Genomic DNA, 27,352 nt, shown 5'->3' on the forward strand with positions numbered 1-27,352 from the left:
CTGCCTTGTTTTGTATTACAGATCAGCAGATGTTTTTATTCTTTAAAAGTTTCATCCACAAGAACAAAGATCCCTTTGAATCACGTTGTGATTTACAGGGACCTTTTCCATTAACTTTACCAAGTGCCCTTTGAGTACTACAATGTGGGTTACGATTGACCAAACATATGTATCCAAGTAAATCAGAGTAAACTGTAAAGACCAAAAGCACAATCACATATTCCACCAGGAGTCCGAGCTCTTCCACAGCGGGTCAAAGTTCATATTTATTTCTCTCGACAACAGAACCCATGTGACAATCAGCATACAGTACTTCATTTTCTCAAACATTATTTTTCCTTCTTCTTCTGTTCCTTTTTAGAAATAAGACAGATGACTCTGACAGTGCTGTGCTCTCTCTACCTTTCACAGTGCTGTGCTCGCTCTACCTTTCACAGTGCACATATTCTATACACACACAAAAGAGATTGTACATCGTTATACATTTCAGACCTGCCTGCGCTGACCAACCGTGCGGTGCAGAAAAGTTCATGTTTAAAACAATCATTTCAGAGTTGACCTGCATACAGTGTAGCTTGGCACACACTAACACACACTAACACACACTCACACACACATACAGGTATAAAGGACTCGTTGGGACCCCCGTGTTGATTTCTCAGTGGAAGGGGTACTGCACTGGCTTAACCAGTTAGGTTGTTCATGCTACTCCTAGGTTTCCTTTCCTCCATTCCTATAGGACTGCTGCTCATGTCTGCCAATGAATGGACAGATTTGGGGATCTAGCCGTTTATTGGTCTCTCACCCGTCCCCAACATCACTACAGTACACTGCACCTTAAACAACCTCAAAGGGATTCATCGCTTGACGTAGGACCATCCCCCAACACAGATCTATAGTTAGATTACCCAAATCCTAACCTTAACCTAGGAGACCATTAAGAAATCTGGCCCTGGAACAACTGTTAGAGGCAACTCCTGAGTCACCCATGACTTCAGTCACACCCCTATTGCCCATGCAGGTGCATGCTGGTCTATGGAGGACAGGAATAGGAGGGGGGGGGGTACATCTAAAACAGTTTGGCAATGCAGACATTGCATTTCTTACGTGCAAAAGATAACCTCTTTAGATGATGTAGGAGGTAGAGGGGGAGTGGAGGGGTAGCTGGACATGGATCCAGCCTAATTGCGTGTGATGGAGGATGATGGGTAGTGCAGTTTTTCATTATTAATCTTTACTTTACAAAGCCTTGATCTGTAGGCCCTTGTGTAACCCATGCCTTTATACTTGGGCAGAGCTGTGGCCACCCTATAGGTCCTTATCATCTGATCCCTAAAATGGATGCTGCCAAGCCAATCACGGGGGACAATGCATCACAGACAGCCAGTCACGGATGACGGCATGTCACAGACAGCCAATCATCTGCGATCATACCACCCAGCCAACCAGTGATAACGTATTACATGGCACAGCTCTACTACTCTACATTTTACCCAAAAATATATAAGCATATTTTTTCCAAAGTTATTTCTCAAGCAAGTGCATAATATACACATATTCTGCCGTAAGATTAAGTTTTTGTCTAAAAGTTCAGGCATGGATTGTTCCGGCTGGTTGTTGGTGTGGATTGAGTTCCGTATCTACTCTGTGGGAAGATGCCCTCAATGTGCCTGGCAGAGTAGGAGAGCCAGCAATTGCCACCAACCCACATTAGATAACCAACCCTTGCAAAGTGCAACCTCACCCACAATTTACCTCAGCAGGCTGGTTTGGGATAATAGGTTTGTCCTTAGGTTTATCTCCCTGACCCACCATCGTTTCTATCTTAGTGTTGTGTACTATGTACATGCTAGCCAACCCATCTCATAACACATAAATCCTTGTCAAAGGCTCTGACTGACTACACAGCTTGTAAACTTACAAACTGAAGCACAAGATTCCTGACCTGTTCTCGGACTAAGTATTGTACATACTAGAACACATTGGCCCAAGGGCTAATGGCAACCGGAGCCATGTATTTAGATCGAAATACATGGCTCTGATAGAAACCTATGTCAACGTACAACAGTGGCAGTGTGTTGACAGTCAGAACATCCTCCATTCAAAAGAGTGCTTTGAGTACTGGGACTTCATTCAGCATTTGGCATAAATAATGATCCGTGATAGATTATGCTTTAAAATGTGAAATACCAAAACAAAAACGTAAAAGAAACATTGGATTGCTCTACATCGACACCGTTTTTTGCTGCTTTATCCCTTTTTGTTTAGAAAATATTTATTCGTACTAAGTATCTTACATGGAGTCACTTGAAATAGAAAAATATCAAATATCACCAGTGATGATGAGAAAACATTACAACCTGAACAAGCGGAAATATTGCTATGGTAACCACCATTGTCCTTTGACATCAGCGATCCCCTCCCTGCTCTTATTGGCTGCCCCTGACCCCCGTGATGCGGAGTAGGCCCAATCAGTAGGCACAAAGTCTAGATGGGGGTTGGGCGTGGGGCCAAGTGGGTTATAGTTAATCATTGGTTATAGTCAGATGGCTGTGTCCCAGAACACAGTGGTCTGTATGGGGTACGGGGGCGGCTGGATCTTTTTGGCCCCGTTGTTCTTCTGCTTGCACAGGTTCCTGTCCGGGTGGTTTCTGTCTGGGGGCCGCTGCCTGGAGCGGATCTCCATGCATAGGGTGCGCTTCCTCTCGATCTGCTCCAGCATGGTGCTGTCCCCACACATCCACGGCATCTGGGGTACCTGGGGAAAAGTGGAGAAGAGCAGTAGGCAACCAGGGAAAGTAAATCAAGCACTTCCCAAGAATGAAAGAAAACAAATAGATATTGATCCAGGTCTGCAGTAGGGGCCAATCTTTTTTATTATAATTTTTTACATTTCACCTTTTTTAACCAGGTAAGTCAGTTGAGAACAAGTTCTCATTTACAACTGCGACCGGGCCAAGATAAAGCAAAGCAGTGTGACACAAACAACAACACAGAGTTACAAATGGAATAAACAAACATACAGTCAATAACACAATAGAAAAGTCTATATACAGTGTGTGCAAATGAAGTAAGATTAGGGAGCTAAGGCAATAAATAGGCCATAGTGGCGAAATAATTACAATTTAGCAATTAAACACTGGAGTGATAGTTGTGCAGAAGATGAATGTGCAAGTAGAGATACTGGGGTGCAAAGGAGCAAAAAATAAATAAATAAATAACAATATGGGGATGAGGTAGTTGGGTGGGCTATTTACAGATGGGCTATGTACAGGTGCAATGATCTGTAAGCTGCTCTGATAGCTGATGCTTGAAGTTAGTGAGGGAGATTTGAGTCTCCAGCTTCAGTGATTTTTGCAATTTGATCCAGTCATTGGCAGCAGAGAACTGGGAGGAAAAGCGGCAAAATGAGGAATTGGCTTTGGGGGTGACCAGTGAAATATACCTGCTGGAGCGCGTGCTATGGGTGAGTGCCGCTATAGTGACCAGTGAGCTGAGATAAGGTGGGGCTTTACCTAGCAAGATTACCTGGAGCCAGTGGGTTTGGCGACGAATATGAAGTGAGGGCCAGCCAACGAGAGCATACAGGTCGCAGTGGTGGGTAGTATATGGGGCTTTGGTGACGAAACGGATGGCACTGTGATAGACTGTATCCAATTTGCTGAGTAAAGTGTTGGAGGCTATTTTGTAAATGACATCACCGAAGTCAATGATCGGTAGGACAGTCAGTTTTACGAGGGTATGTTTGGCAGCATGAGTGAAGGATGCTTTGTTGCGAAATAGGAAGCCGGATTCTGGATTTAATTTTGGATTGGAGATGCTTAATATGAGTCTAGAAGGAGAGTTTACAGTCTAACCAGACACCTAGGTATTTGTAGTTGTCCACATATTCTAAGTCAGTACCGTCCAGAGTAGTAATACTAGGCGGGCGGGCAGGTGCGGGCAGCGATCTGTTGAAGAGCATGCATTTAGTTTTACTTGCATTTAAGAGCAGTTGGAGGCCATGGAAGGAGAGTTGTATGGCATTGAAGCTCGTCTGGAGGTTAGTTAACACAAAGAAGGGCCAGAAGAAGGGCCAGAAGTATACAGAATGGTGTCGTCTGCGTAGAGGTGGATCAGAGAAACACCAGCCGCAAGAGCGACATCATTGATGTATACAGAGAAAAGAGTCGGCCCGAGAATTGAACCCTGTGGCACCCCCATAGAGACTGCCAGAGGTCCGGACAACAGGCCCTCCGATTTGACACGCTGAACTCTATCTGAGAAGTAGTTGGTGAACCAGGCGAGGCAGTCATTTGAGAAACCAAGGCTGTTGAGTCTGCCGAGAAGAATGCGCTGATTGACAGAGTCGAAAGCCTTGGCCAGGTCGATGAATACGGCTGCACAGTGTTGTCTTTTGTCGATGGCAATTATGATATCGTTTAGGACCTTGATCATAGCTGAGGCGCACCCATGACCAGCTCGGAAACCAGATTGCATAGCGGAGAAAGTACGGTGGGATTCGAAATGGTCGGTGATCTGTTTATTTACTTGACTTTCGAAGACCTTAGAAAGGCATGGGAGGATAGGTCTGTAGCAGTTTGGGTCTAGACTGTCTCCCCCTTAGAAGAAAAGGATGACTTCGGCAGCTTTCCAATCTTTGGGATCTCAGACGATACGAAAGAGAGGTTTAACAGGCTAGTAATAGGGGTTGCAACAATTTCAGCGGATCATTTTAGAAAGAGAGGGTCCAGATTGTCTAGCCCAGCTGATTTGTAGGGGTCCATATTTTGCAGCTCTTTCAGAACATCAGCTATCTGGATTTGGGTGAAGGAGAAATGGGGGATGCTTGGGCAAGTTGCTGTGGGGGGTGCAGAGCTGTTGACCGGTGTAGAGGTAGCCAGGTGGAAAGCAAGGCCAGCCGTAGAAAAATGTTTATTGAAATTCTCGATAATTGTAGATTTATTGGCAGCATATCTCATATCTCATCGAATTACCTGTGCCTCTGGTGCTTGCCTCTGTGGGGTCCCCAAGGGAGAGGGTGTAACTGGGGCAGAGGAGGAGCGGCCATACTTCGGAAGTGCTGGTTTCAGTTCTATAAAGAGGGACAATGCATTTAAATTAAAACATTTCGCTCACTCTTTTAATAGTTTATATTCAACAAAACTAAAAGTTATGGTGAAGCAATACACACTTGTAAGCCTAATCACAATCTCAAACCCTTACCAATCTTCACCGCATTACCAGAATAAATAGTGTAGGCTACTTTGTAGTTCTCTCAGCATGTTTTATGTCTTGTCTATAAGATAACACTTGGAATCACATTTCATTTTATGTTGTGTAGCCTAGGCTTCTAGCTATTTAGACAGTGTGTTTCAAAGGGTACCTGCACCTGGTCTCAGTATTCTCGCCAAAACCAGAAAAAATCTCTTTTCTTGAGTTTGAAACTGCAACTTGATGAGAACAGTTGGCCTAGGTAAGTTGCTTATTTCGTGTGAAAAGTGTAAAATTGTGTTTGTTCTTTTAATTTTCAAACTTTACTGATTAGTATGAAATATCCTTATAATTAATTCAAATTGTCTTCAAAATGACAATCAAGGTGACGGACAATGTGCTGACTAAATTAGCCTAGCAAGCTAGCTAACAAGCGCACTCAAAACATGTTTTATTGTCACACACTGCAGTGAAATGTGTTGTTTTACAGCATGTGTCAAACTCATTCCACGGAGGGCCGAGTCACCCGAGTGTCTGCGGGTTTTTGCTCCACCCTCGTACTTGATTGAAGAACCTGACTACCTTTGTTGTATGTACATTTTTGGTTACCCATGTAACCCAGTCAGAGAATGTTCAAATTGTTTGATTATGGATAAGCTACTTGCATGTTATTGCAATCAATAGCATCTCTAAACTTTGCAGATTATTGTGCTTGATGAGGACATGTTTAGTGCGTGTAAATCATTTACCACAGTCACTTCCTGGTGTCTGGTTGTGTTGAGCTGTATGTGCAATTTCAATTAGGCTATCCTCACCTGTATTGCCAGTTCCCAACATCATTGGCGGACTGCCAGCAGGTCTTCCATGCCGGGTTGGTGTGGCCGTCGACGATTGTTGCCCTGATACACCGTTCTTCTCTTGTGCTTTTGATTGCTCAAAGTTGTAGGTCCCCTTATCTCTGCTATCACGCCTGGGCAAGACATCTGAGCTGTAACCCACCCGGTCTTTGTCGCGCCTAGGATCTACCCCATTGGCACTCTTGCCATAGCTATCGCGCCGGGGGGGCAGTTCTGAGCCATTGCAGCTTCTGTCCTTGCTGTCACGCCTGGCTTCAAGGCCATGTCTGGCTGACTCTTTGATGTCCTGTCGGGGTAAGAGCTCCATTCCATTGTAACTTCGTTCTTTGCCCTCTTGTCTAGACTCCAGGCCATAGCTCGCCCTGTCTCGGTCTTTGCTATTACGTCTGCACTCAAGGCCATTTCTGGGTGAATCTTTGCAATTTTGTCTGGGTAGGAGCTCTGGTGGCTGATCAATTCGTTCTTTGCTGTCATGTCTCGAATCCATTTCGTTCCTGGTTCGGTCTTTGCTATCTTGCCTGGGTAGAAGTTCCGGTGGGTTCTGGTGGCTGAGCCTTTCTTTGCTGTCATGTCTGGACTCCACACCATTCCGGGGAGAGTCTTTACTGTCCTGCCGTAGTAAAGGCTCCATGCCGTGGACACTTCTGTCTTTGCTATTGCGTCTAGGCATCAATTCTATGTTATTGCAGCCCCTGTCTTTGCTGTCCCGTCTGACAGGCGGGGGCTCAATACTAGTGCAACCCCTATCTTTACTGTCTCTTGTCATAGGCAAGGGCTCCACACTATTACAACCCCGGTCTCTGCTGTCCCGTTTCATAGGCAGGGGTTCAACACTGCTACAGCCCCTGTCCTTGGTGTCGCGTCTGTGAGAAGAAGACTCTTTGCTACGTTCCTTACTCTCCCGTTTGGACTCCTTGCTCTCCCGTTTGGACTCCTTGCTGTGACTGTGTCGCTCCTTGCCGTCACGTTTGGACTCGCTGTTAGGCTTACTCTTGGACTCGGCTGTAATAGAGGAGAAACACAGTCAGACACCATAAAATAGCACGTTTCTTTAAGTCCGTTGTTGTTAGTTAGGCCTAGTGGTATCTACTGTTATTTCCTAGGAGAAACACAGTCAAATACCTTACAATACCAAGTTCCTGCATGTCCTTGCCAATTCGTTAGTAGTATATTCTGTTACTTCAACACAAAATATCTAGTAAACATAACCTATCTAAAAATATATATTTTTATTAAAGCACTGCACTAACGCTATACGGCCACTTGGTTTCACCCATGCACTGTGGGTGCTATGAACCACTGGGATGAGACGAGGTCCTTTTGCCTGAATTACTGGGAAATGCTGTTGTTTCACTTGACAGATGTCGTGGAGACATCCAGGATGTGAATTGCATAGACACTATTATCAATGGGTAGGTAAAGGCTCAGTAACCGCTTTCAATGCATTCTTATTTAAACACATTTATTTGCTGTTTTAATCTGTCATATTTGGAGAAATATTTCTAAAACATTGCAGTAGGTATATATGACAATTGTAATGTTCTATCTCTCTCTGCTCGTCTCTCTCTCTCTCTGTTAGGCTAAAGGACAACACAGAACTGTGCACCAATAAGACATTACTGCATATGCATGAAGAGGACAGAGCCAACAAATGATCCCACAAGCCAATTAATGCTAAGAAATACACAGAATTTGCATAAAAGGCTAGATGCAAACATTTGCCAGAACCACCAAACAAGATGTCCTACATTCAGGGAAGATTGTGGTGTTACAATTCCAGGAAGTCAGCAACTGTCATAGATTGGGTCTTCTTTCTCTCTCCTGATTGGTGACTGTGAAGCTGTTTCCCTGATTGGTTCAATCTTTACGAGCTGATTGGGCCAAGATAGGAATAGAACTCTCTGATCAGGTGTAAATGTCTTGGTTGTCTCTTAGGAAGCCTGCTGCTGCTGCACATGATCAGTTGGAAGCTGGAGTGACCTGCGCTGCGATTGGCCCACTTCCCCACAGGGAGGGATGCTGCAAATAAGAGAGGCTCCTTCTTCTGTTGCTATGACTGGGTTGGAGTTGGTGGTTGCTATGAAGCTCTCGGAGTTAAGAACAGATTGACACGTGCCCAGTCATTTTTTATGTATAGCCCTAGATAGGTTCAAATGCACTCAACCAGTGGGAATTCCCCCATGGAGTTAGTTGCTGTGTTAGATCTCTCTCCAAATCATCAGCCAATCTGGTAAAAACCCAATAACGCACTTCACTGCTCTTGTGACCATAATTAAGTCCTGAATACCTGCACACGGTTTACTCTTCTACAATTTGTTATACAGTATTGTGTGCATATGCAATGCATAGCCTATGTGGTTTCAAACACCAATTCATATTTTATTCCTTTGCATTAGGCCCATTTAAATTTCAGAGCGTGTGTCAACAGGGGTCGTCAATTAGGAGGAAATCAATGGCGGAATTATGCATAGAAATTCAATAAATATATCCATGATTGAATATAAAGATTACAGGATGGTCGACGAAGCATGAATACGGAAAACCGGTTCTGAAGTTTTATAAAAATGTTGTAAAAATGTTGGCACCGTACTGCACTGGACGCATTGGCCTCCTGTGTTTAAACATGTTTACATATTTAAGAGTAATGCTGTGCGGTGGCTTAATGCCACTGCAGGGTTTGCGAGGCAGGCCGACCGCTTTACTCCCTAATCCGGGCCAGATTAAATCATATGATCTGTATCAATCTATGTTTGGTGGGCATAGATTAAACGGGCTCACGGAGGAAATGCTTGCAAAGAGCCACAAACACCCACCGCAAACATCAGCAGCAGCATCTCCTAATTTAGCGGGATTGGAAGTTTGTTTTACCAGATGAAAAGGGGTTTATATTAACGCGACACTGATGAGAACACTAATAAATCATTTCACAAAAAAAAAAACTTGAACCATTGCTGTAGTCTGTGCATCAATGTGTCAACAAACGTGTCAAGGTTACACTGTGTGGGTTATGGCATGGCAGTCCGTTTGGATCAGACTGGATAGTGGATACCTGTGGAGGAACTATTTTGTTACTCTACCTCTATGTTGATACTGACTGATTCTGTAACTACATTGACCACTAGATGATGCGTTGATTGACTGACTGATTGACTGACTGAATGAATGATTGACACTCACTCTCCCCGGGCTCCTTGGACTTCCTTCCGCTGGTGTTCTTCTTCATCATGTTCCTACCGGCGGTGAACAGGTTGGTCAGCTCGTCCAGGGGGCTGGTCGGTGTGCGTGAGCGCCCCGTCGACACGTTCTGCATCGACCCATGCAGCCTGCCCCCGGCAACGCAGTCCTGGGGCGGCGAGCCCTTTCCGTGGGGCGTGGCAGAGGCGCTGCGCGGCAGCCCGCCTGGGAAGGGAATGGGGGTGTCGAAGGGTGGCGCACGCATCAGGCTGAGGGGAGTTAGGCAGCGGCCCATGCTGACGGGCGAGGGGCAGGCTGAGTGGCTGCGCTGATAGCCGTGCGCCGAGGAGGCCGAGGACTTGTAGAGGGTGCAGGGCAGGGGCGGGGCCGACGAGCGACCCGACACGGTCAGGGTGGGCGTGGCGGTCAGCTCCCGGCGTAGGTGCGCCAAGGGGGGCTCGGAAGAGGTGGTGGGTGACTTGCTGTAGGCGCCGGGGTTGTCCATCATGGGCAGTTTGGTCAGTGCATCCAGAGGGGTGAGCGGGGACTCGTCTGAGTTTGGCGAGCACTGGGCTGGCGAAGGGGGGAACACCAGGAGAGGCGGCCGGTGGGTTAGCAGGTTGGGGAAGGGCGCGGGAATGTCGCAGAGGGGGATGTTGCGCGGAGTGGAGCAGCGGCTGAGGGGCTCAGGGTCCAGTGGTGCCGGGGTGGGGCAGGCGGAGCGGCATCCCGGGGGGTCCCAGCGGTAGTCCATGTCATCCAGGAGGGGGTACTTCATCTCCTCATACACCGACTCGTCCGGCTCCTCGTCCTCACTCTTGGGCGCCTCTGTTTGCCCCCCGCCCCCAACACTGGCGCCCATCTCGATGTAGACGGGCTCATCCGAGTCGGAGTGGTGGCTGGGGCTCTCGTCGCTCGGCGGCGAGGGGTTGCGCTCGCGCTCCGCAGAGGGGGAGTGACCCTTGCAGCCTCCGTGCTTCCTGATGTAGGACTCATCGAAGGAGGTGCTCAGCTGGGTGTTGGGATTCCTCCTGGGTTTGGGGGGAGGGACCCTCTTGCAGTCTTCGCCGCAGCCTTGTGGCGCTGAAGGAGCAGAGAAACAAAACGTGTTAGCCACATCACAGTAAAGCTTCACTGTATTATTACGTTTTACATGTCTTTGTTTTTAGGTCAGATATAAGGTAGTGTAGTAGTTAAGTGTATCTGAGTCAAACTGTGTGTGTTTTTTCAGGTTGGTATGACAGTGAATCCATTTGGGTCTTGTATATCACAACCATATATAGACAGGTGTTCCTTTAGGCTAGATATGTTCTGGTTACAGTATATTGTAGCGCAGAGAGAGAGTGTATTTCTAGGTCAAATAGTGTAGTGTATTAGTGTGTCCCTTTTTCCCATTGGTCAGATGGAAGATAAGAGCTGGAACATGTCTCCTTCAAACTGCAGATTTTACACCTTTAATAATTCAGACGCCAGATGGTCCAGGCGCACGCTCCTCTCTATGACTCACCACCGCCATCTCGACACACACACACACACACACACACACACACACACACACCATTCATCCCTTTGAAATCTTTCATATACAGTACATCCATAACCTCAACCCAACCTCAACATATTCACATTCATAGTCTCTGAACTTAAATCTCTCCCTACTACACACACAGGCAAAGGGCAAATGTGTTGTTTTCCTCCAACAAGTGCACATAAAAACACAGGTTGCACAAACACAGGTTGTAAATTCAACAGGGCTTAAGATCCCAGCACCACTTTCTCAACCAGATAATGAGATGATAATAGGATATATATATATATTTTTGTCAGTTGAACAACTGAATGCATTCAACTGAAATGTCTCTTCCGCACTTCACCCAACCCCTCATTTGAGCACAGTCAGCTGTGGTTCAGTGTGTGTGTGTGTGTGTGTGTGTGTGTGTTTTTTTCAATTGTTGATGTGGCTATGTGTCAGTGTAACTTGTGTCTCCGCACTCGGATGCGTGGCCTGTTATTACTATCATTATGCTAACTGGGTTGCATGGTGGATCTTGAGATCTGTTTCGCGCACAGATGATGAGTTCATCCTCCCCCTCCTCCCTTCCCCCGCTCTCTCGCCCCCTCCCCCGTAGCGGATGTGTTTACCCACACCCCCTCTCCTCCTAGGGGAAAAGGAATCTAGGTCAATCGCTCCTCCTGAATGAATTCTGCTTCCGACTGGCCCCTCCCCCCTGCTCGGCGCAGAGCCTGCTCCGGCTCACGCAACAACCCTTCTTTCTGTGATGGACACCCCCACACTCCGACGGCGATTGGCCCGGGACGCCTTAGAGCTCAACCGTTGCCGCCGCTTCATTGGCCCTCGCTGCCTGCCTCTGTTCTGATTGGCCGGGCTACGGGGGGTCTTGTTTCTGTGGGATGGTTGCCGTGGTGCAGAGGAAGATCTGTGCGCACACAGTGATCCCCTCCAATCTGAGACAGCCAGGGCAACTCCCTAACCAACCATCACATTGGCACACACGTCAAACTGCAACGCAGTCAAATGCGGCCGTATATTCACCTTTAAGTCTCTCACAGCCCTTTAAGACTATAAGACTTTAATAGCCTGTTAATTTCTTCACTTGTTGTTTCCTTGCTTAGCAGGTGTTCTTTGTTTCTGTCAAATATTTTTTTGTTTTCATGCTATTTGATATAGGTCTACAGCGGAACAGTGATTGAATTTATGGCTCTTATGCTCTATTGGTTTACATCCCAGTATCCACAAGGCCACACTACTGATTTTATAGTGAATAAAGTTAAAACAAATCATATCTGATTAGAGATGGTTGAATGTCGATCCATTCATTACCTTGTCTCTACTTACATTTTCTATTACAGTAACCATCTTTTTCCCAATGTGTCCCGCTTCCGTCATTCGTTTCATTCATATGTTTTCCTTTGAGATCTGCTGTTATTATTAAATTCAGGGGAATTGCCGATTGCATGCAACAACGACTTACAGTGACCTCTGACACTTTTTCCTCAGAGCGGATCACTTTTGTCTACCTGGTGAGGATTCATGCTAGAGCCGATCACAAAGTGGATATAGGCTTAACGAGTCACACCAGGACATCAAATTCAGATCTCTCCGGATGTGACCCATTCTCGGAGCACATTCTCTTGCAAAATGTAAACTGGATCTTTGTGGGCTTTAAGGAGAAAACGGATGAGCAGACACTGTAGAACACAGACACTGTAGAACACAGACACTGTAGAACACATACACTGTAGAACACAGACACTGTAGAACACAGACACTGTAGAACACAGACACTGTAGCACACAGACACTGTAGAACACAGACACTGTAGAACACAGACACTGTAGAACACAGACACTGTAGAACACAGACACTACTGTAGCACACAGACACTACTGTAGCACACAGACACTACTGTAGCACACAGACACTGTAGCACACAGACACTGTAGAACACAGACACTGTAGAACACAGACACTGTAGAACACAGACACTGTAGCACACAGACACTGTAGAACACAGACACTGTAGAACACAGACACTGTAGAACACAGACACTGTAGAACACATACACTGTAGAACACAGACACTGTAGAACGCAGACACTGTAGGTTGCACATGCTGTGGGAGGCATTTTCCAAACGGTTAGCTTTCGACAGCGCATCAAAAATGAGACCGGTCACTTTGCACGCACCCTTCCAACCTCCTCAAGCCTGAATGAGTTAGTAGAGTCAGGTTGTGTTGCTGTGAAATCCACAGGAGGTTGGTGGCACCTTAGTTGGGGAGAACGTGCTCGTCTTAACGACTGGAGCGGAATAGGTTGAATGGTATCGAATATATCAAACACATGGTTTCCGTTTCGAACATTATTAGGAGTCGTTCACCCCTCAGCAGCCTCCTGTGGTGAAACCTCAAGCGGGGGGGAATCTAACACTGCAACATGTCCATGAGGGGAGCAAAAAGTATGATGAAAAGAAAGCCTGCACGCACATCCGCCATCCAACAATAGTGGGAAGAATTGTCCGACTGGGCCTACGTAAACACCATTCACGACCGTCGGGAGCAGTGAGATTGAATGGCCAAGCAGAGCCTCACTCACCGGAAGCCAATGTTCATCCGCGTTGCTACACTCAACCTCATGTACACTCACTGCACTCTGGCTTGTAAAGGGCTCATTCAATCCCACTGCAGCGGACGGTCATTTGTTTACGGAGTGTGGGCCAAATTGTGTTGTTGTTATGTAAAGTCAGACAGGAATGCTGTACAGTGCTGTCACACATAAACCACTCAGTGCGTATTGTAGTGTTTCTCAAAGTGTTTGTCAGGTCTTGTGTGTTTGTGTAGTTGCGTGTTGGGTAGTATTTTTTTCATAGTTGTGTACTAAGCCCATGTTGCCTTAGCTACGTTGAATTACAGGCTATAGCTAGGTAGTTTGCTTAGCTAGCCGTGCCATTCCATACTTACCATCACAACTGTCCGGATTGGCCCTGCAGCCCCTACAGACCAAGGTGGGGCTGTGGTCCACTGTCTCAGAGGAAATGCTCAACTTGGTAGCCGGGTCCCTCCTGGGTTTGGGTGGGGGCTGCTTGCGGGACGTGGGGCTGCCCACTTCCTCCTCCCCACCGCCGTTACTGCCCCCACCCACCGAGTGTAGGGACTGGGAGCGCACAGCGAAGCCCGGCCCGCAAGCAAGATAGGGGGGCACGGGCATGCGCTCCGGGGGGGGTGGCATTGTCATGGAGCCCATGCGCAGGAGCTTCCCCTCAGTCACCACCTCTTCGCCCGTCCTGAGAGAGAGAGAGAGAGAGAGAGAGAGAGAGAGAGAGAGAGAGAGAGAGAGAGAGAGAGAGAGAGAGAGAGAGAGAGAGAGAGAGAGAGAGAGAGAGAGATGTTTATGTTATGATACATGATGACTGATCTGGAATCTGATAGTATAGGTGCTCGTGTCATAACACACGACGGTACGTAGAACTATTTTCGCATTCGACATAGAAACAATTTATTATGGATGGAAAAACAAGAAAATGAAACCACACTGAGCACTATAAAAACGAAATGTCTTGCTTTCAAATCCAAAATGATTGATCCAGAAATGATAAACAATAAATCGATCAATCTTTCATTCAAACAGTTGTAGTAAGTTACTGTGACAAAGATGAATCTATAAAGATAATTAGAAAACTGAAATCACCGATACATCAGTCCTTCCCTCACCTCTGGAGGTCTGCCCTTTCACAAGAACTTGAACCAAAAATAGCACACAGAGGTCTACTTCGATGTTTGTTTGTGCACGTGTGTGTGTTTCCGCTTGCCCTACTCTCTGTGTGAGTGCTCAAATGATGCGAGCGTCAACAATGAGAGCCACATTAGTGCCACTCAGCCGAGAGAATCTCTCTGTGGGTAGCCATTGATTTGTGTTTAACCCTGGGCATGGTTAGCTCGGCGCTCCCAGCCGCAGAGACACAATGACACGATGGAAGTCTCCCCACTCCAGCCACCATCGATCCCTCTTTAAAAACATGGATGATTAGCCTGAATGGAGTGGTTCATGTGGCAGGATGGGGCTTTAACAGTCACAGGACTGTAGAGTTGATTTCTGACTCTCTTTCTGCCAGATGGTGGGGACTTTAGCTTCATTTCTAGTACTATTTTTATTTATTTAGAAGGTCACCAGCAAACAGAATATATCATGGCGAAAGTTTAAATAAAGTTTGGAGATGATGAGGCGGACAAAAATAGGAAGTAGTCTAGTTGGGAGTCTGAATATTTTTGAGGGTCTTAATTATTATAGCCCTATATCATCAGATATTGTCAGATAGGAAAATGTGTTGATTGTGGTACAGTATATGGTCAACACCTTGAATTCATTTTTTAAAAATCAGAGTAAATACCTGTAAGTCAATTGAACACACCAAAAACAAATAGCCTAACAATTATTCTCTCTCCAACCACAAAACTAGAGAACTTTTTTTGCACATGCACACACCCACTCACACGGGGGCCATTCAAACTGCTGTGCATCATTAGCTGTGTTGAATACGTACTACCTCCCTACTCGTGCATCTTTCTCTGTTGGTGCTCAACTCCAACTCAAACACCTCGTTGCCCCGATGCAGAGTTTTCACAATGTCCGTGGATGAGAGTTGAACCGCATGTAATGCAACCCTGGTGGAGACAGTACTCCAGTTGCAGAGTGCCTCTTTGAAAAGGTTCGAACATTGGAATGACCAACTTTCCAAATTGTTTTGGACAATATAGAATGAATGTCCCATCAAGACCAATTGGACAGAAACAGTGATGTTGATATATTAGTATTTTAAACCGTTTTTGTCCAGTTATTGTCATTGAGGGGAATCGATCATCTGCACTGAATCAGTTAGTTAAAGGAAAACCAACCTAAAACCTTTTCTGTTTTTGGTATCTTTTGGTGGTTTAGCCCACATAGTGGAAATTAAGTCCAAGAGTTTATCCATACATTAAGTCGATGCGTCAGTCAAAATACAAAGTTGGAAGATTATTGTGACATTAAATGGCATTGTGTGCGTACAAATGCTTGAATACATGCATGGGCGGGGGTGGGTGGATGTTTGCGTTTTATGTGTGTGTGTGACTTTGCTGACTCCCACTGACTCCAAGCCAGCTGCTGAGCAGCAGGAGCTTGCAGGGCTGGGTTCATTGGTCAGGGGCTTAACTTTGCCTAGCAACAGGGTACCCACGGAAACCAGACACAAAGCCTGCTGCTGTCCAGCTCCGCACAACAAACGAACACATGAGAGACTACAACTCCCAAGTCCTAAACTTCCATCTGTAGTTATTAAAGGAAAAATCCACCCAAAACCATTCATTCCTAAAATTCAGTGTTAAATAAAACTAATATTGTGAGAAAAATATTTTTTGGTGAACAAATGTTTAATTTTATTGTTATACTAAGAGTGTATGCAACATTTGAAAATCGTTGTGGAAAACTGTTGCAGATCAAGTCGACTACAACACGCGCAATGCTCTCTCAATGGGCTGGCAGGCTAGCAAGCTAGGTATCTAGCTAGCAAATGTAGCTACACACAACAATACCAAAGTCAATATCAGCTTGTGAAGTAGCTAGTTAGCTGTAAAATCGCATAAACAAACAGCACTATAAATGTAGGAGTCTACAATCTCACCATGTTCAATCTACAGATCGGTGTGCTTCGCAGAGTCTGACATTCGCAATGGCCTTGCAATGGCACCATGCAATGCACCCTGGACCGAAGAGGCAGACAAATAGGAGACATGTGGAGGACCCACTGTTAAATTACACATTTCTCAAGGTAGGAATATTGGAAAATATTAGAAATGGCTCCCGCGTTATGACATCAGCCAGTATTGAAATCTGACATGTATGACAGACGTTTTTGCAAAAAGTTGTATTCCTTATTAACTTCCAGTCTAGAGCAGCTTTATCGCAATGCTATGTCATTTGCGAATTTCTGCATGCTTGAACGGCAATAGCTCAGATACACACGAAGACATGAAATGACCCCAGGAATCGATAGAACATCGCTCAGAGATGTAGCATTCAAAATGGGGGACTCTTTCCTTGAACCTGTAGACCTCCCTTGTGTACAGCTATATGACACCTACCCTCCTCCTCCAACTATCAAACCTATCACACACCACCTGAGGGTTCCAGGACCTCAGGTTATGAATCACTGCGGTGGACCGTGCCAGTCACGCACATGATGGAGGTAGCATTGAGCCGGCATTTTCAAGACCAGGGAGGGAAAAAAATCACACAGCTCTCAGTGTGTATTCCTGGTCATGCCTTGTGCCCAGAGGAGCTTGGCACCAGCTGATGTTATGTAGCCTAGAAGACAGTGCCTGTTTCAAACACTCTCTTTAGTACTTCCCTATTCTTTTTTGACCATAAACACACTAACCATGGTATCTGAATGGCAGGAGTTATTTTTTCCCCCCATGTACACTGTTAAAAATAAAGGTTCAAGTTGAAACCAAATAAGGTTCTTCAGGGCGATGCCATAAGGCAGGGCTGCCCAACCCTCTTCCTGGAGATCTACTGTCCTGTAGGTTTTCAGTCCAACCCTCATTTATCATATCTGATTCAGCTAGTTAAGGTCTTGTTGAGCAGCTAATAAGTAGAATCAGGTGTGTTCAATTAGAGTTGGACTGAAAACCCACAGGACGGTAGATCTCCTGGAAAGAGGGTTGGGCAGCCCTGCCATAAGGGAACCATTTTAGGCTCTCTGAAGAACCTTAAATGGGATGGTCCTTTGAAGAACCACACACACTTAACACCTTATTGTTGAGATTAATTTGCATATTTCTCAGGGTGCCTTTCAAGTACATTTTTGAGTTACCAGTACCACCAATGACTGTGTTTGCTAGTGACAGAGACATGGTTGTTGCGTTCATACATTTTCAGTCCTGTGGCCTTCACCATGTGAAATCCTAAGTGAATGTGTTATCATTAAATATTTATTTTTTAACACAGCATAATTCATAAGGCTTATTTTGAGACCCTAGTTTTACCCTAATACAGTGGCCTGAAACTCATGGTTTACAGGCCACATCAGGCCTGAAAGTCACATTACGCTGTCTTGCAAAGTGATGTGTAATTCCTATTGGAATCCAGGAAGAGCGGGGATAGCCAGCATTTGCTTTCAGAATGACTGCCAGGGTTAGGAAGACTAAGATATGAGATGATATAAAGTGGAACAATCATTTCAGTAATGGGTGCAATAGACTCAGTCCATAGTAACAGATTGAATTAGTTTACAAAAATGTATGTTATTTATATTTGAGTAGAATACGATTAATTAATCAATCGTGTACATGCAAAAACATAGATATTGAAACAAACAATTCTTAAAATACACCTGCAGTAGAGCATGCTGGGAAATATGATAACGATGGGCATGGTTTTGGTTCAACTTTGGTTATCGTCACCAACACTGGGGTTATTTTACACCACTGAGTGTTAATTTAACTCTTTACGGTGTTAATTTAACTCCTGAATCAACACAAAAAAATGTCACACAGAAAAATCAACACTAGTTAACACTGGCCAATTTGCTGTATGCTATGAAAGGGACACATCTGCAGGCTTCCATCTGTTTCAAGAACCTTTAAGAATTCCGAAGAACTGTAGATGTCCCATCAAGAACCCTCCACTTAACTCAAAGGTTCTTTCTCGGCCAAGAGTTCCCCAAGGAACCTTACCAGCTGAGGAAGAACCCTTTAAGAACCTTCATTGTTTTCAGTGTAGTAAATCAAGTAACGAGTTGTAGCTTTTGCTTTGAACTCATAAACGCTGCAGAAATTATTATAATAATGTCGTCACATTACCCTTTTTCATAATCATTTGTTACTTCATTAGAATTACAAAAACGTTATCCACGCAATGTGGAAATATGGCTTCACTATAACATGGTGGTACTTAATTCATATACTCTGCAGAAATGACAATAATAATGTAATCATAATCATACGTAATAATAATTAAGCTCTGCTCGCTCACACACAGGTGTCTGCAGGAAAGCACTCATGAACATAAACACATACAGAACTGTGTATGTACCAGGTGTGTAACTGGTGGAGTGTATGTGTGTGTTATTTATAGGATCTTTGCCTTGCCCAGTGATTGGCTGGAACTTAGACCACAGGTGCACATGGAACAGTTGGATGAAGGGTTGTTGTCGGGCAGTTCTGGCTCTGTGTCAGTAGGCTACTTGAGTCTATGTGACATTGAATGCACGATAAGACACCAATAAAATAACAGAACTAAGTTTGTGTGTGAGGTTTGCTGTGCATATCAATCTGTGTGTGTGTGTGTGTGTGTGTGTGTGTGTGTGTGTGTGTGTGTGTGTGTGTGTGTGTGTGTGTGTGTGTGCGTGCATGCGCACGTGTGTGCGTGTGTGACAACACACACTGAGTGTTATGGACAGACTTTTTTTCCCTTACAATTAATCTCACACATAAACCCAATTATTTTGTTTGTTGGTGACATATTGCACATTCCAAGTCACATAGAGACACAAGTAGACATAGAACCAGAACTGCCCGACAACAACCCTGTGTGTGTATATCCCTGTGTGTGTGTGAATAACTATTCCTTCAGATACAATGGAAACACAAGTGAGATGGCATTGTAGGCAGGAAGACCCTCCTCACTCAAACCAACTTGGTGATCTGATTGGCCTGCGGCTGTTCCAGCTGTCACCAGGCAGAACACATCTCCTGCTAGCGAGCTCTTCACACTTAATCTCTTTCTAACAGGTTTCTTTTCTCTCCCCCTCCCTCTCCTCTGTCTCTCTCTCTCGCTCTCTCTCCCGTTCTCCCTCGTTCTCTCTCTCTCCCATTCTCTCTCGTATATCTCTCTTTCTCCCCCTCTCGATCTCTCATTATTTTTGCTTCTCTCTCTCCCTCCATCAGTTACTGTAAAAATGGGTCGTCTCATTGACCTACTTATAGGCCTCGTCAAAAATCCAGCCATTTTTTTTATACTCTTCCTCAAGCTACTGTGTATTAATATTTTACATTGACAACAGCTGAGAGACAGATAGAGAGATATCAGGACACTAGATAGCACTTTCATCAAGGCAGCACCTCCCTTGGAATGGGTACAAAGTTAGGATGACTTCAGACTCGCTGTCGGCGTGCCAGGTAACTTTTGCTGCAATGTGCTTAAGTGAAAAGTTCTATGAGTTTCTTGTGCACTCCACAGAACGTTTCGTCATACGACTGGAGGACCTAGGACTTCGTGCTTTAAAACGCGCACTATTGGTTTCTCAAATAGCACTTGCTCATAAACGCTACTCATGTAAACGGCGTTGTGCATAGAAACATTGCAAGTGCAGAGAACATATACAGTTAATGAATGGAAAAAACGTTACACTGCTGGCACCTACTATAATATTAGGAGTCAACTGTAGTTGATGTCAGATTTACTATCAGAAGAAGACACTAAATGGCCAAAGCTGCACATACACTGCACATACTCGACACTCTCTACAACATTTGCAGAGCTTAACAGGTGAAAACAATCAATGCCATACAAGGCTTAAAGAGTGATGACTGTTCAGAATTGCAACACATTTCCTAGACCTAGAAAATGTTGCCAACACTTGTAGAAGGAGAATCTGTCGAGGAACTCTGCTACCACTGTTAACATGTAGCATTGGAAAGCACACACAACCAGACGCCTCTCTATCCACCTGCTGTCATCTTTTATGGGCGAACCGCATACTTGTTCACACACAACCAAAGCACGCCGTCTCCACGTGCTGCCCATGTCGTGCAGCCACTTCCTATTCGCTCAGCTTCCGGATGCCACGTGGTGCCGCTAACATAGCCCCAAGTAAGGACAACCAGTCTCCTCTGCCTCACTTTCACCTGGACAGAGGGTGAAAGAGGACGCAAACATTTGCAAGACACTACTGACTATTCCAATGCAAATTCCAATGCTTTGTAGGAGTGTTTGTAACCACTGTATCGGACGACTGAAATTACAAACTCTCAGTTCGTAAATAATATTATGTACATTATATATGACTGGTTTTGAGTTTTGGCCCAATCTTCCATCATTAGCCAGCTAACAAATATAGCCTATAGTTCTGTTGATAGACCCTACATTAAAAACAACCTTAAAACAATCACACACTTGTGCATTTATGTCCAATAGTGAACTTGGGCTCATCCATCAATCTCCCTCATCCACAATCTCCCTAAATCTAGCCTGGTCCCAGATCTGTTTGTGCTCCTATGGTTGTTGTCATCTGTTTCTGCCGTCTTGCCAAGTCCTATTGTTGTTGCCATGCCAAACCAATGACCATAAGGGTTGGCTGTACGGCACAAACAGATCTGAGACCAGGCTACCTTAAAACTACTCTCCATCAAGTGGAGCAGGCAGGGACGACCTCTAGCCAAGGACAAGTCCCAAATAAGTCAGTAAATGATAAATTAACTCTACTCCGTAGAGAGGCCCGCACCGACACACTGGCACCCCAAAGTATAGCAATATGCAATGGCTTAAGGGACACACACACACACTGTGAGCTCTTAAAAGAAGGGACTGAGGCCATGTTACACACTCAAAACTCATACACACACACACACACACACACACACACACACACACACACACACACACACACACCCACCCACACCCACACCCACACCCACACACACACACACACACACACACACACACACACACACACACACACACACACACACACACAACCCACGCACACCCACTCAAGAACCGCATACAGTACACACATCCTTTCCTCTCTGTTGTGTATGGAAACTCAACAGTGTTGACCAACGCAGGACAAGCCATTGCTCCAAATCAGAATGGCACACCACAGCGCCGGGCGGAACTTTTAAAATCCTAACATCGCTGAGCCTCTCACATTAAGCGACCGTCTTCCCTGTTGTGTTTTTGTATTGCCGACATAGTGGTGTGCACTGTGCACACTAAACGATGTGGCGCAGACGTGGGTCACACACTATAAGATTCTTCCCTTTGTGGTGAGGATTCTCGATACCACGCTGTCTCACTAAAACAAGGATGTGTTTAGATAGCTAGAACGAGCTATGGCTCAAAGCAGCCTCATAAACGTTTTCAGTCAGACATTCACGCTTGCGATACAGCGTTGAAATATCTAGCCAATACATTTTGAATTTAATAACATTGTGTGGTTAAGAGCTTGTCAGAGTCATTTCCCCTGCTCGAGTGTACACATTCTGGGTGATGCGAAACAACGTCATCATCGCACTGGCTACTGCAGATCGCAGTTCTCAAATCTTGTCGTTGCACGTCTCACACTACAAGAGCATTGCGGATTTTGTGCCGATAAATTCAAACATGTTTCCAAATATCGGGACGTCTGAGACTGCTCAAAGACGGGTCAAAGCCCTCAGATTGTGTCTCTGACTCGTTCGCATCAAACGAGGGTCGGCGGCGGCCGCGCGCCCCAATTAGGCAACGACATGGGGATTTTGTCTCCGATCTCAAAAACTTCGGGGCCAAAATCACATAGTGTACACCCAGCTTAAGGAAATGGAATTCCGAAGGCCTCCTTGAAAGATTGGACAAGGTGCCATAAGGGCTTGTTAAGGCCGGTTTCATTGTCTTGGAGGCTTGGGTTAGCTGTAATTGTAAGAGGTCCGTGGCATCGGCAGCACAGTGCAACAACTTAAGCCTGTGACTTCACAAGCATGTCATGTCTAAGTGGATCTATATATAACTGGACAAGCATGCGGTGTGTGTGTGTGCGTGTGTGTGTGTGTGTTTTGAGGTGTATTATAAGATGCATGATGGTCTTTGATGCTTTGTTACATGTAATGTTAAGTCCTCACACTAGTATGGTGTGACATCTCACATCTACAGACAAGCATGACGTGCCTGTGCATGTGTATTATTTCTCAAAGGTCTGCGGCCCAGGTTTTGGAAGGAGTGTGCTGTAGGTGTACGAACACATTTTAAGCCTCCTACCTCTTAATGGCTTCTTCCTGTTTTCTCTTCTTGTCGTTTTTCTCCTGCAGGTAAATCCTGTTCCTCTCATTCCTGGCGTGATCCAGGTTCTGAGAGACCAGCCCGCTGTAGGCTCTTAGTCCGCTATCTTCAACATACTGGAGAAATCTCAGAGTTTCTTCCTCTTTGGAGCTCATCATTCTTCACAAGCGATCCGGCAGCCTTCTGCGAGAGGAACATAGCGTAGGGTTAATGACAAATATGGCATAGTGGCTCGGTGACGTTTGCGGTGGCTGGTGGCTGTGTATGGGCGGGGTTTTTTTTGCTTATAAAGGGCTGTTAGTATTAGTGGTAACAGTTGCGTCATGGCTGCGACCACAAGTTTCATCATGTTCCCCCCCGGAGCATGGGAAACGTATAGTACAAACGCACAACTCTGAAGGGGCCCCACAATCTAGTCGCTCTGATAAATGGCTTCAATGGATCAAGAACTTACGGATGAAAGAAGGAAAACAAATGACACAAAACCGAATGACAGTAGCCTTAGGCTTAGGATGAAGCAACATACAGTACTGAGAAGTCCTTCAACGTCATGTGCTGTGCATACAGAATATCAGGCATTATGTTACTGCATGCATTTATGTGCATTCCTGTGGTTTGTGCTGGATTTACACGTAGAACTGCTGCGATTCCTGATCAAATAATCTGGCTTGTGCTTTTGCCTGCTTCTCCACCAGATTATTCTTTATAAGATTCCTCCACAAACAGTTGTGCGTCACTGGCGAGCTGCGTGAGGGAGGATGCTCCATTGAAAAAAATGACTCTTCCCTGACGTCTGCTCGACTGTTATCCCTTTGCTTTCGCTCAAATGAGAAGAATGGACGGTGAATACAGCACTGTTTGCAGCCACATCCAAACACACCATTGAGCATCTAATGATGTGGTGTGGCGATTCAATGTGTGCGTAGATGCAGAGTGTACACTGTGCATAGATGCTGTTTGAGAGGGAATGTGTGTGTACCGGTATGTGTGTGTGCAACAGCACAGTGCATCCTGCAGGAGTCTGTAGCAGAAGAGAAGACAACGCACACTTTTATGTAGGTCAATGTTTTCAGATAAGCCTAAGAGACTCATGCTGTTTACGTGTGAGCGGCACTGAGTGGACTGTGTGTGGAGTGGGGGGAGGGGACCTGGGGGACAGTGTGTGTGTGTTTGTGTGTGTTTGTGTGTGACCGTGTATGAGCACATATGCATGTGTGTGCATGTGTGTGTGTGCGTGCGTGGGTGTGTGTGCGTGAGACTGTGTGTCTGTCCGTGTGTGTGTGTGTGTGTGTGTGTGTGTGTGTGTGTGTGTGTGTGTGTGTGTGTGTGTGTGTGTGTGTGTGTGTGTGTGTGTGTGTGTGTGTGTGTGTGTGTGTGTGTGTGTGTGTGTGTGTGAGACTGTCTGTCTGCCCATGTGTGCATGTGAGACTGTCTGTCTGCCCATGTGTGCATGTGAGACTGTCTGTCTGCCCATGTGTGCATGTGAGACTGTCTGTCTGCCCGTGTGTGCATGTGAGACTGTCTGTCTGCCCATGTGTGCATGTGAGACCGTGTGTGAGTCAGAGAGGTTGGAGAGCAGCCAAATGGATGGCATGGCTAACTTAGAAAGACCAGAAAATTGTCTGGCACACTATACCTCTACTGTCTGTTCTGTCTGTCCATGAATAACCTCGACGTTGGGGTTAGTGAGTTTAACTGCATGTGGGGCAGTTTGTTCCGGTTTGCTCCAGAGACTACTCATTTTTAAAGGGCCCAGTTTTGAATCAGTGTCACAGAGAGACGAGAGACAGACCTCATTTACAGTACTGTGTTTTAGCTCGTAGCTGGAGTGCTACAGTTGATGCTGCCGAATTGCATCTCATAGTTGAAGTTTATCATTGGTGCACAGGCACAGAGTATGGATATGGATATGTTAAGTGGATGTGTTCAGTGCAGAGGTAAAATTCTGTCAGTGACAGGAGGGGGGGGGGGGGGGGGGGGGAGCTATGCAGGATTCAAACACTGCTGGAGCTGAATTAAGCCTGCCTCTGTAATCCCTGTAAGCCTGCAGCGCTGTGCAGCGCTGGCATCAGCTTGTTTATCACACGGTTTTTCAGTAAAACCTCGCAGCCCTGTTTCTCCTCCTATGGTCCTGCACAGTTCATCTCTTCCCTTTCTTTCACCTCTTTCTCTTATCTTTTCTCTCTTTTAAATCAGCTATATCTGTTGGAGAAGCTCTCTCTCCCGTGGGGGCAATTCTTCACTCAATCTTTTCTCTTAAAATGATGTTTTGCCGCTCCGAACCTAACCCACATCCTCTCTTTCCCTCACTATACCTCACTTTTTCTTGCCCTCTCCATCTTCTCCTCTCCTTAGGTGACATTGACTGCAACAGTTGGTCATCCAAAATGGCCTATTCTCAAAACGGGAACGAAAGTGGCACACTACGTCCGTATCTAGGCAACGGTGGCACTGGGGGTATGGGGATATTCTCGAGCGGTGTCAAAATTGCACAGCCAGCTCAGTGAAAACCATCACTCATCATACAGAGGATCAGGTAACAAAGGTGAACCCTATGAAATCAATGGCACTGTTTGCTGACGACACAACAGTGGTAGACCTGATCACTGACAACGATGAGACAGTCTATAGGGAGGAGGTCAGAGACCTAGCAGTGTGGTGCCAGGACAACAACCTCTCCCTCAATGTGAGCAAGACAAGGGAGCTGATCGTTGACTACAGGAAAAGGAGGGCCGAACTGACCCCCCATTAATAACATCGACAGGGCTGAAGTGGAGTGGGTCGAGAGTTTCAAGTTCCTTGGTGTCCACATCACTGATGAACTATCATGGTCCAAACACACCAAGGCAGTTGAGAAGATGGCACGACAACACCTTTTCCCCCTCAGGAAACTGAAAAGATTTGGCATGGGTCCCCAGATCCTCAAAAAGTTCTACAGTTGCACCATCGAGAGCATCCTGACCAGTTGCATCAGCGCCTGGTATGGCAACTGCTCGGCATCTCACCGTAAGGCGCTACAGAGGGTAGTGCGTATGGCCCAGTACATCATGGGGCCAAGCTTCCTGACATCCAGGACCTATATACTAGGCGGTGTCAGAGGAAGGCCCAAAGAATTGTCAAAGACTCCAGTCACCCAAGTCATAGACTGTTCTCTCTGCTCATGCACGGCAAGCGGTACCGGAGCGTCAAGTTAGGACCAAAAGGCTCCCTAACAGCTTCTACCCCCAAGCCATAAGACTCCTGAACATTTAATCAATGGCCACCCAGACTATTTACATTGACCCCCCCTCTTGTTTTTACACTGCTGCTACTCGCTGTCTATTCATAGTCACTTTACAAATTACCTCGACTAACCTGTAAATAGCCTCGTTATTGTTATGTCATTTTCTTGTGTAAAATTGTATTACATTTTTAAACTTTTGTTTATTTAGTAAATATTTTCTTAACTCTATTTCTTGAACTGCATTGTTGGTTAAAGACTTGTAAGTAAGACCTTCACGGTAAGGTTGTATTCTGTTGTATTAGGCACATGTGACAAATACAATTTCATTTGATAGGTTAGGGGAAGGTGTGTGTGTGTGTGTGTGTGTGTGTGTGTGTGTGTGTGTGTGTGTGTGTGTGTGTGTGTGTGTGTGTGTGTGTGTGTGTGTGTGTGTGTGTGTGTGTGTGTGTGTGTGTGTGTGTGTTTGTGTGTGTGTGTGGTGATACTTACAGTGGAGCTGTGTCCCTGCTGACTTGAGGAGGGCCAAAGCGGTGTTCTCCAGGTGAGTCCAGTGCGAGCCGCTGAACAACTCGGACAGATCCTGGAGCATCTGTGCAGAATTCCACTTAAATCCACAGGGAAGTCCAGTAGCCATTGTACGCTCCCGACAGTAAGGCTTGCTCAGAGGAGTCCTCCAGGGCCGGGGCAGTGCCAGCAAGGCCGGTGGATGCCCAGACCAGTGCTCCCTCCCCTGGGTAGCCGGAGAGACCCAAGCCCCCTGTCCAAACGATGCTAGACTCCAACCCAGGGGCCAGCTTCACACTCATCTGCACATGCTACAGAGCACGGGAGGAGGCAGCAGCACTGGACCAGACCCTACCAGCATCACACACACATCCTCACTGACAAACAGACAGACACAAACAAGCCTCGCACACACTCCTCTTGACTTGCAGCCACTTTCTGCAGAATGAATTCACACGCCGGAGTTGACTTGTTCTTCGTGGCTTTTTCTGTCTGATCCGATGAACTCTCGGCTTTCCAGGTGTGTGTGTGTCACAGGTGCAGTTTGTGTCCGTGGTTGAAAAGAAGAGCGGTGTGTGTATGTGTGTGTCAGGGGGTGTTCAGTCGGAGCATCCCTTCACTGCCTCTCTCATCCACACAGAGCTCCTCTCTGCTAGCCTGAGCCACAGCAGATGAGTCCAGGCTTCAGAAGTGTGGATCACAACACAAAGAACACGCCTACTCTACCTTCCTCTCTCTCTCTCTCTCTCTCTCTCTCTCTCTCTCTCTCACTTTCTGTCTCTCGCTCTCTCTCCCTCTCTCTCTCTCTCTCTCTCTCTCTCATTGCCGTACTGCACTCACTGTGTGTCTGAATGTGTTTTTCTCTTTTCAG

The 27,352-nt window shown here is 45.9% G+C and overlaps 1 protein-coding gene across 2 annotated transcripts; it reads right to left on the bottom strand.

Annotated features, from left to right (window-relative positions):
• Positions 1-239: 239 nt before the first annotated feature.
• Positions 240-27,352, bottom strand: nyap2b (neuronal tyrosine-phosphorylated phosphoinositide-3-kinase adaptor 2b). Of its 2 annotated transcripts, XM_071362524.1 has the most exons (7): positions 26,467-27,352; positions 22,734-22,937; positions 13,703-14,025; positions 9,228-10,307; positions 6,009-7,052; positions 4,977-5,074; positions 240-2,758 (listed from the first exon to the last, which is right to left on the bottom strand). In XM_071362524.1, the coding sequence occupies exons 2-7, from the start codon at positions 22,910-22,912 to the stop codon at positions 2,543-2,545; spliced, it is 2,940 nt and encodes a 979-aa protein (XP_071218625.1). In that variant the 5' UTR covers positions 22,913-22,937; positions 26,467-27,352; the 3' UTR covers positions 240-2,542. The 2 variants fall into 2 exon arrangements, with proteins under 2 accessions (XP_071218625.1, XP_071218626.1); XM_071362525.1 differs by lacking the exon at positions 22,734-22,937 and having other exon boundaries at positions 26,467-27,351.

This window comes from Salvelinus alpinus, chromosome 23 (genome assembly GCF_045679555.1).
Source record: "Salvelinus alpinus chromosome 23, SLU_Salpinus.1, whole genome shotgun sequence".
Classification (NCBI taxonomy): domain Eukaryota; kingdom Metazoa; phylum Chordata; class Actinopteri; order Salmoniformes; family Salmonidae; genus Salvelinus; species Salvelinus alpinus.

Coding starts and splice junctions, on each gene's coding strand:
- nyap2b (XM_071362524.1), bottom strand. CDS start 22,912: ATGATGAGCTCCAAAGAGGAAGAAACTCTGAGATTTCTCCAGTATGTT. Junction 10,308..13,702: donor CAATCCGGACAGTTGTGATG/GTAAGTATGGAA, acceptor CTGCTCCTTCAG/CGCCACAAGGCTGCGGCGAA. Junction 7,053..9,227: donor GTCCAAGGAGCCCGGGGAGA/GTGAGTGTCAAT, acceptor CCTCTATTACAG/CCGAGTCCAAGAGTAAGCCT.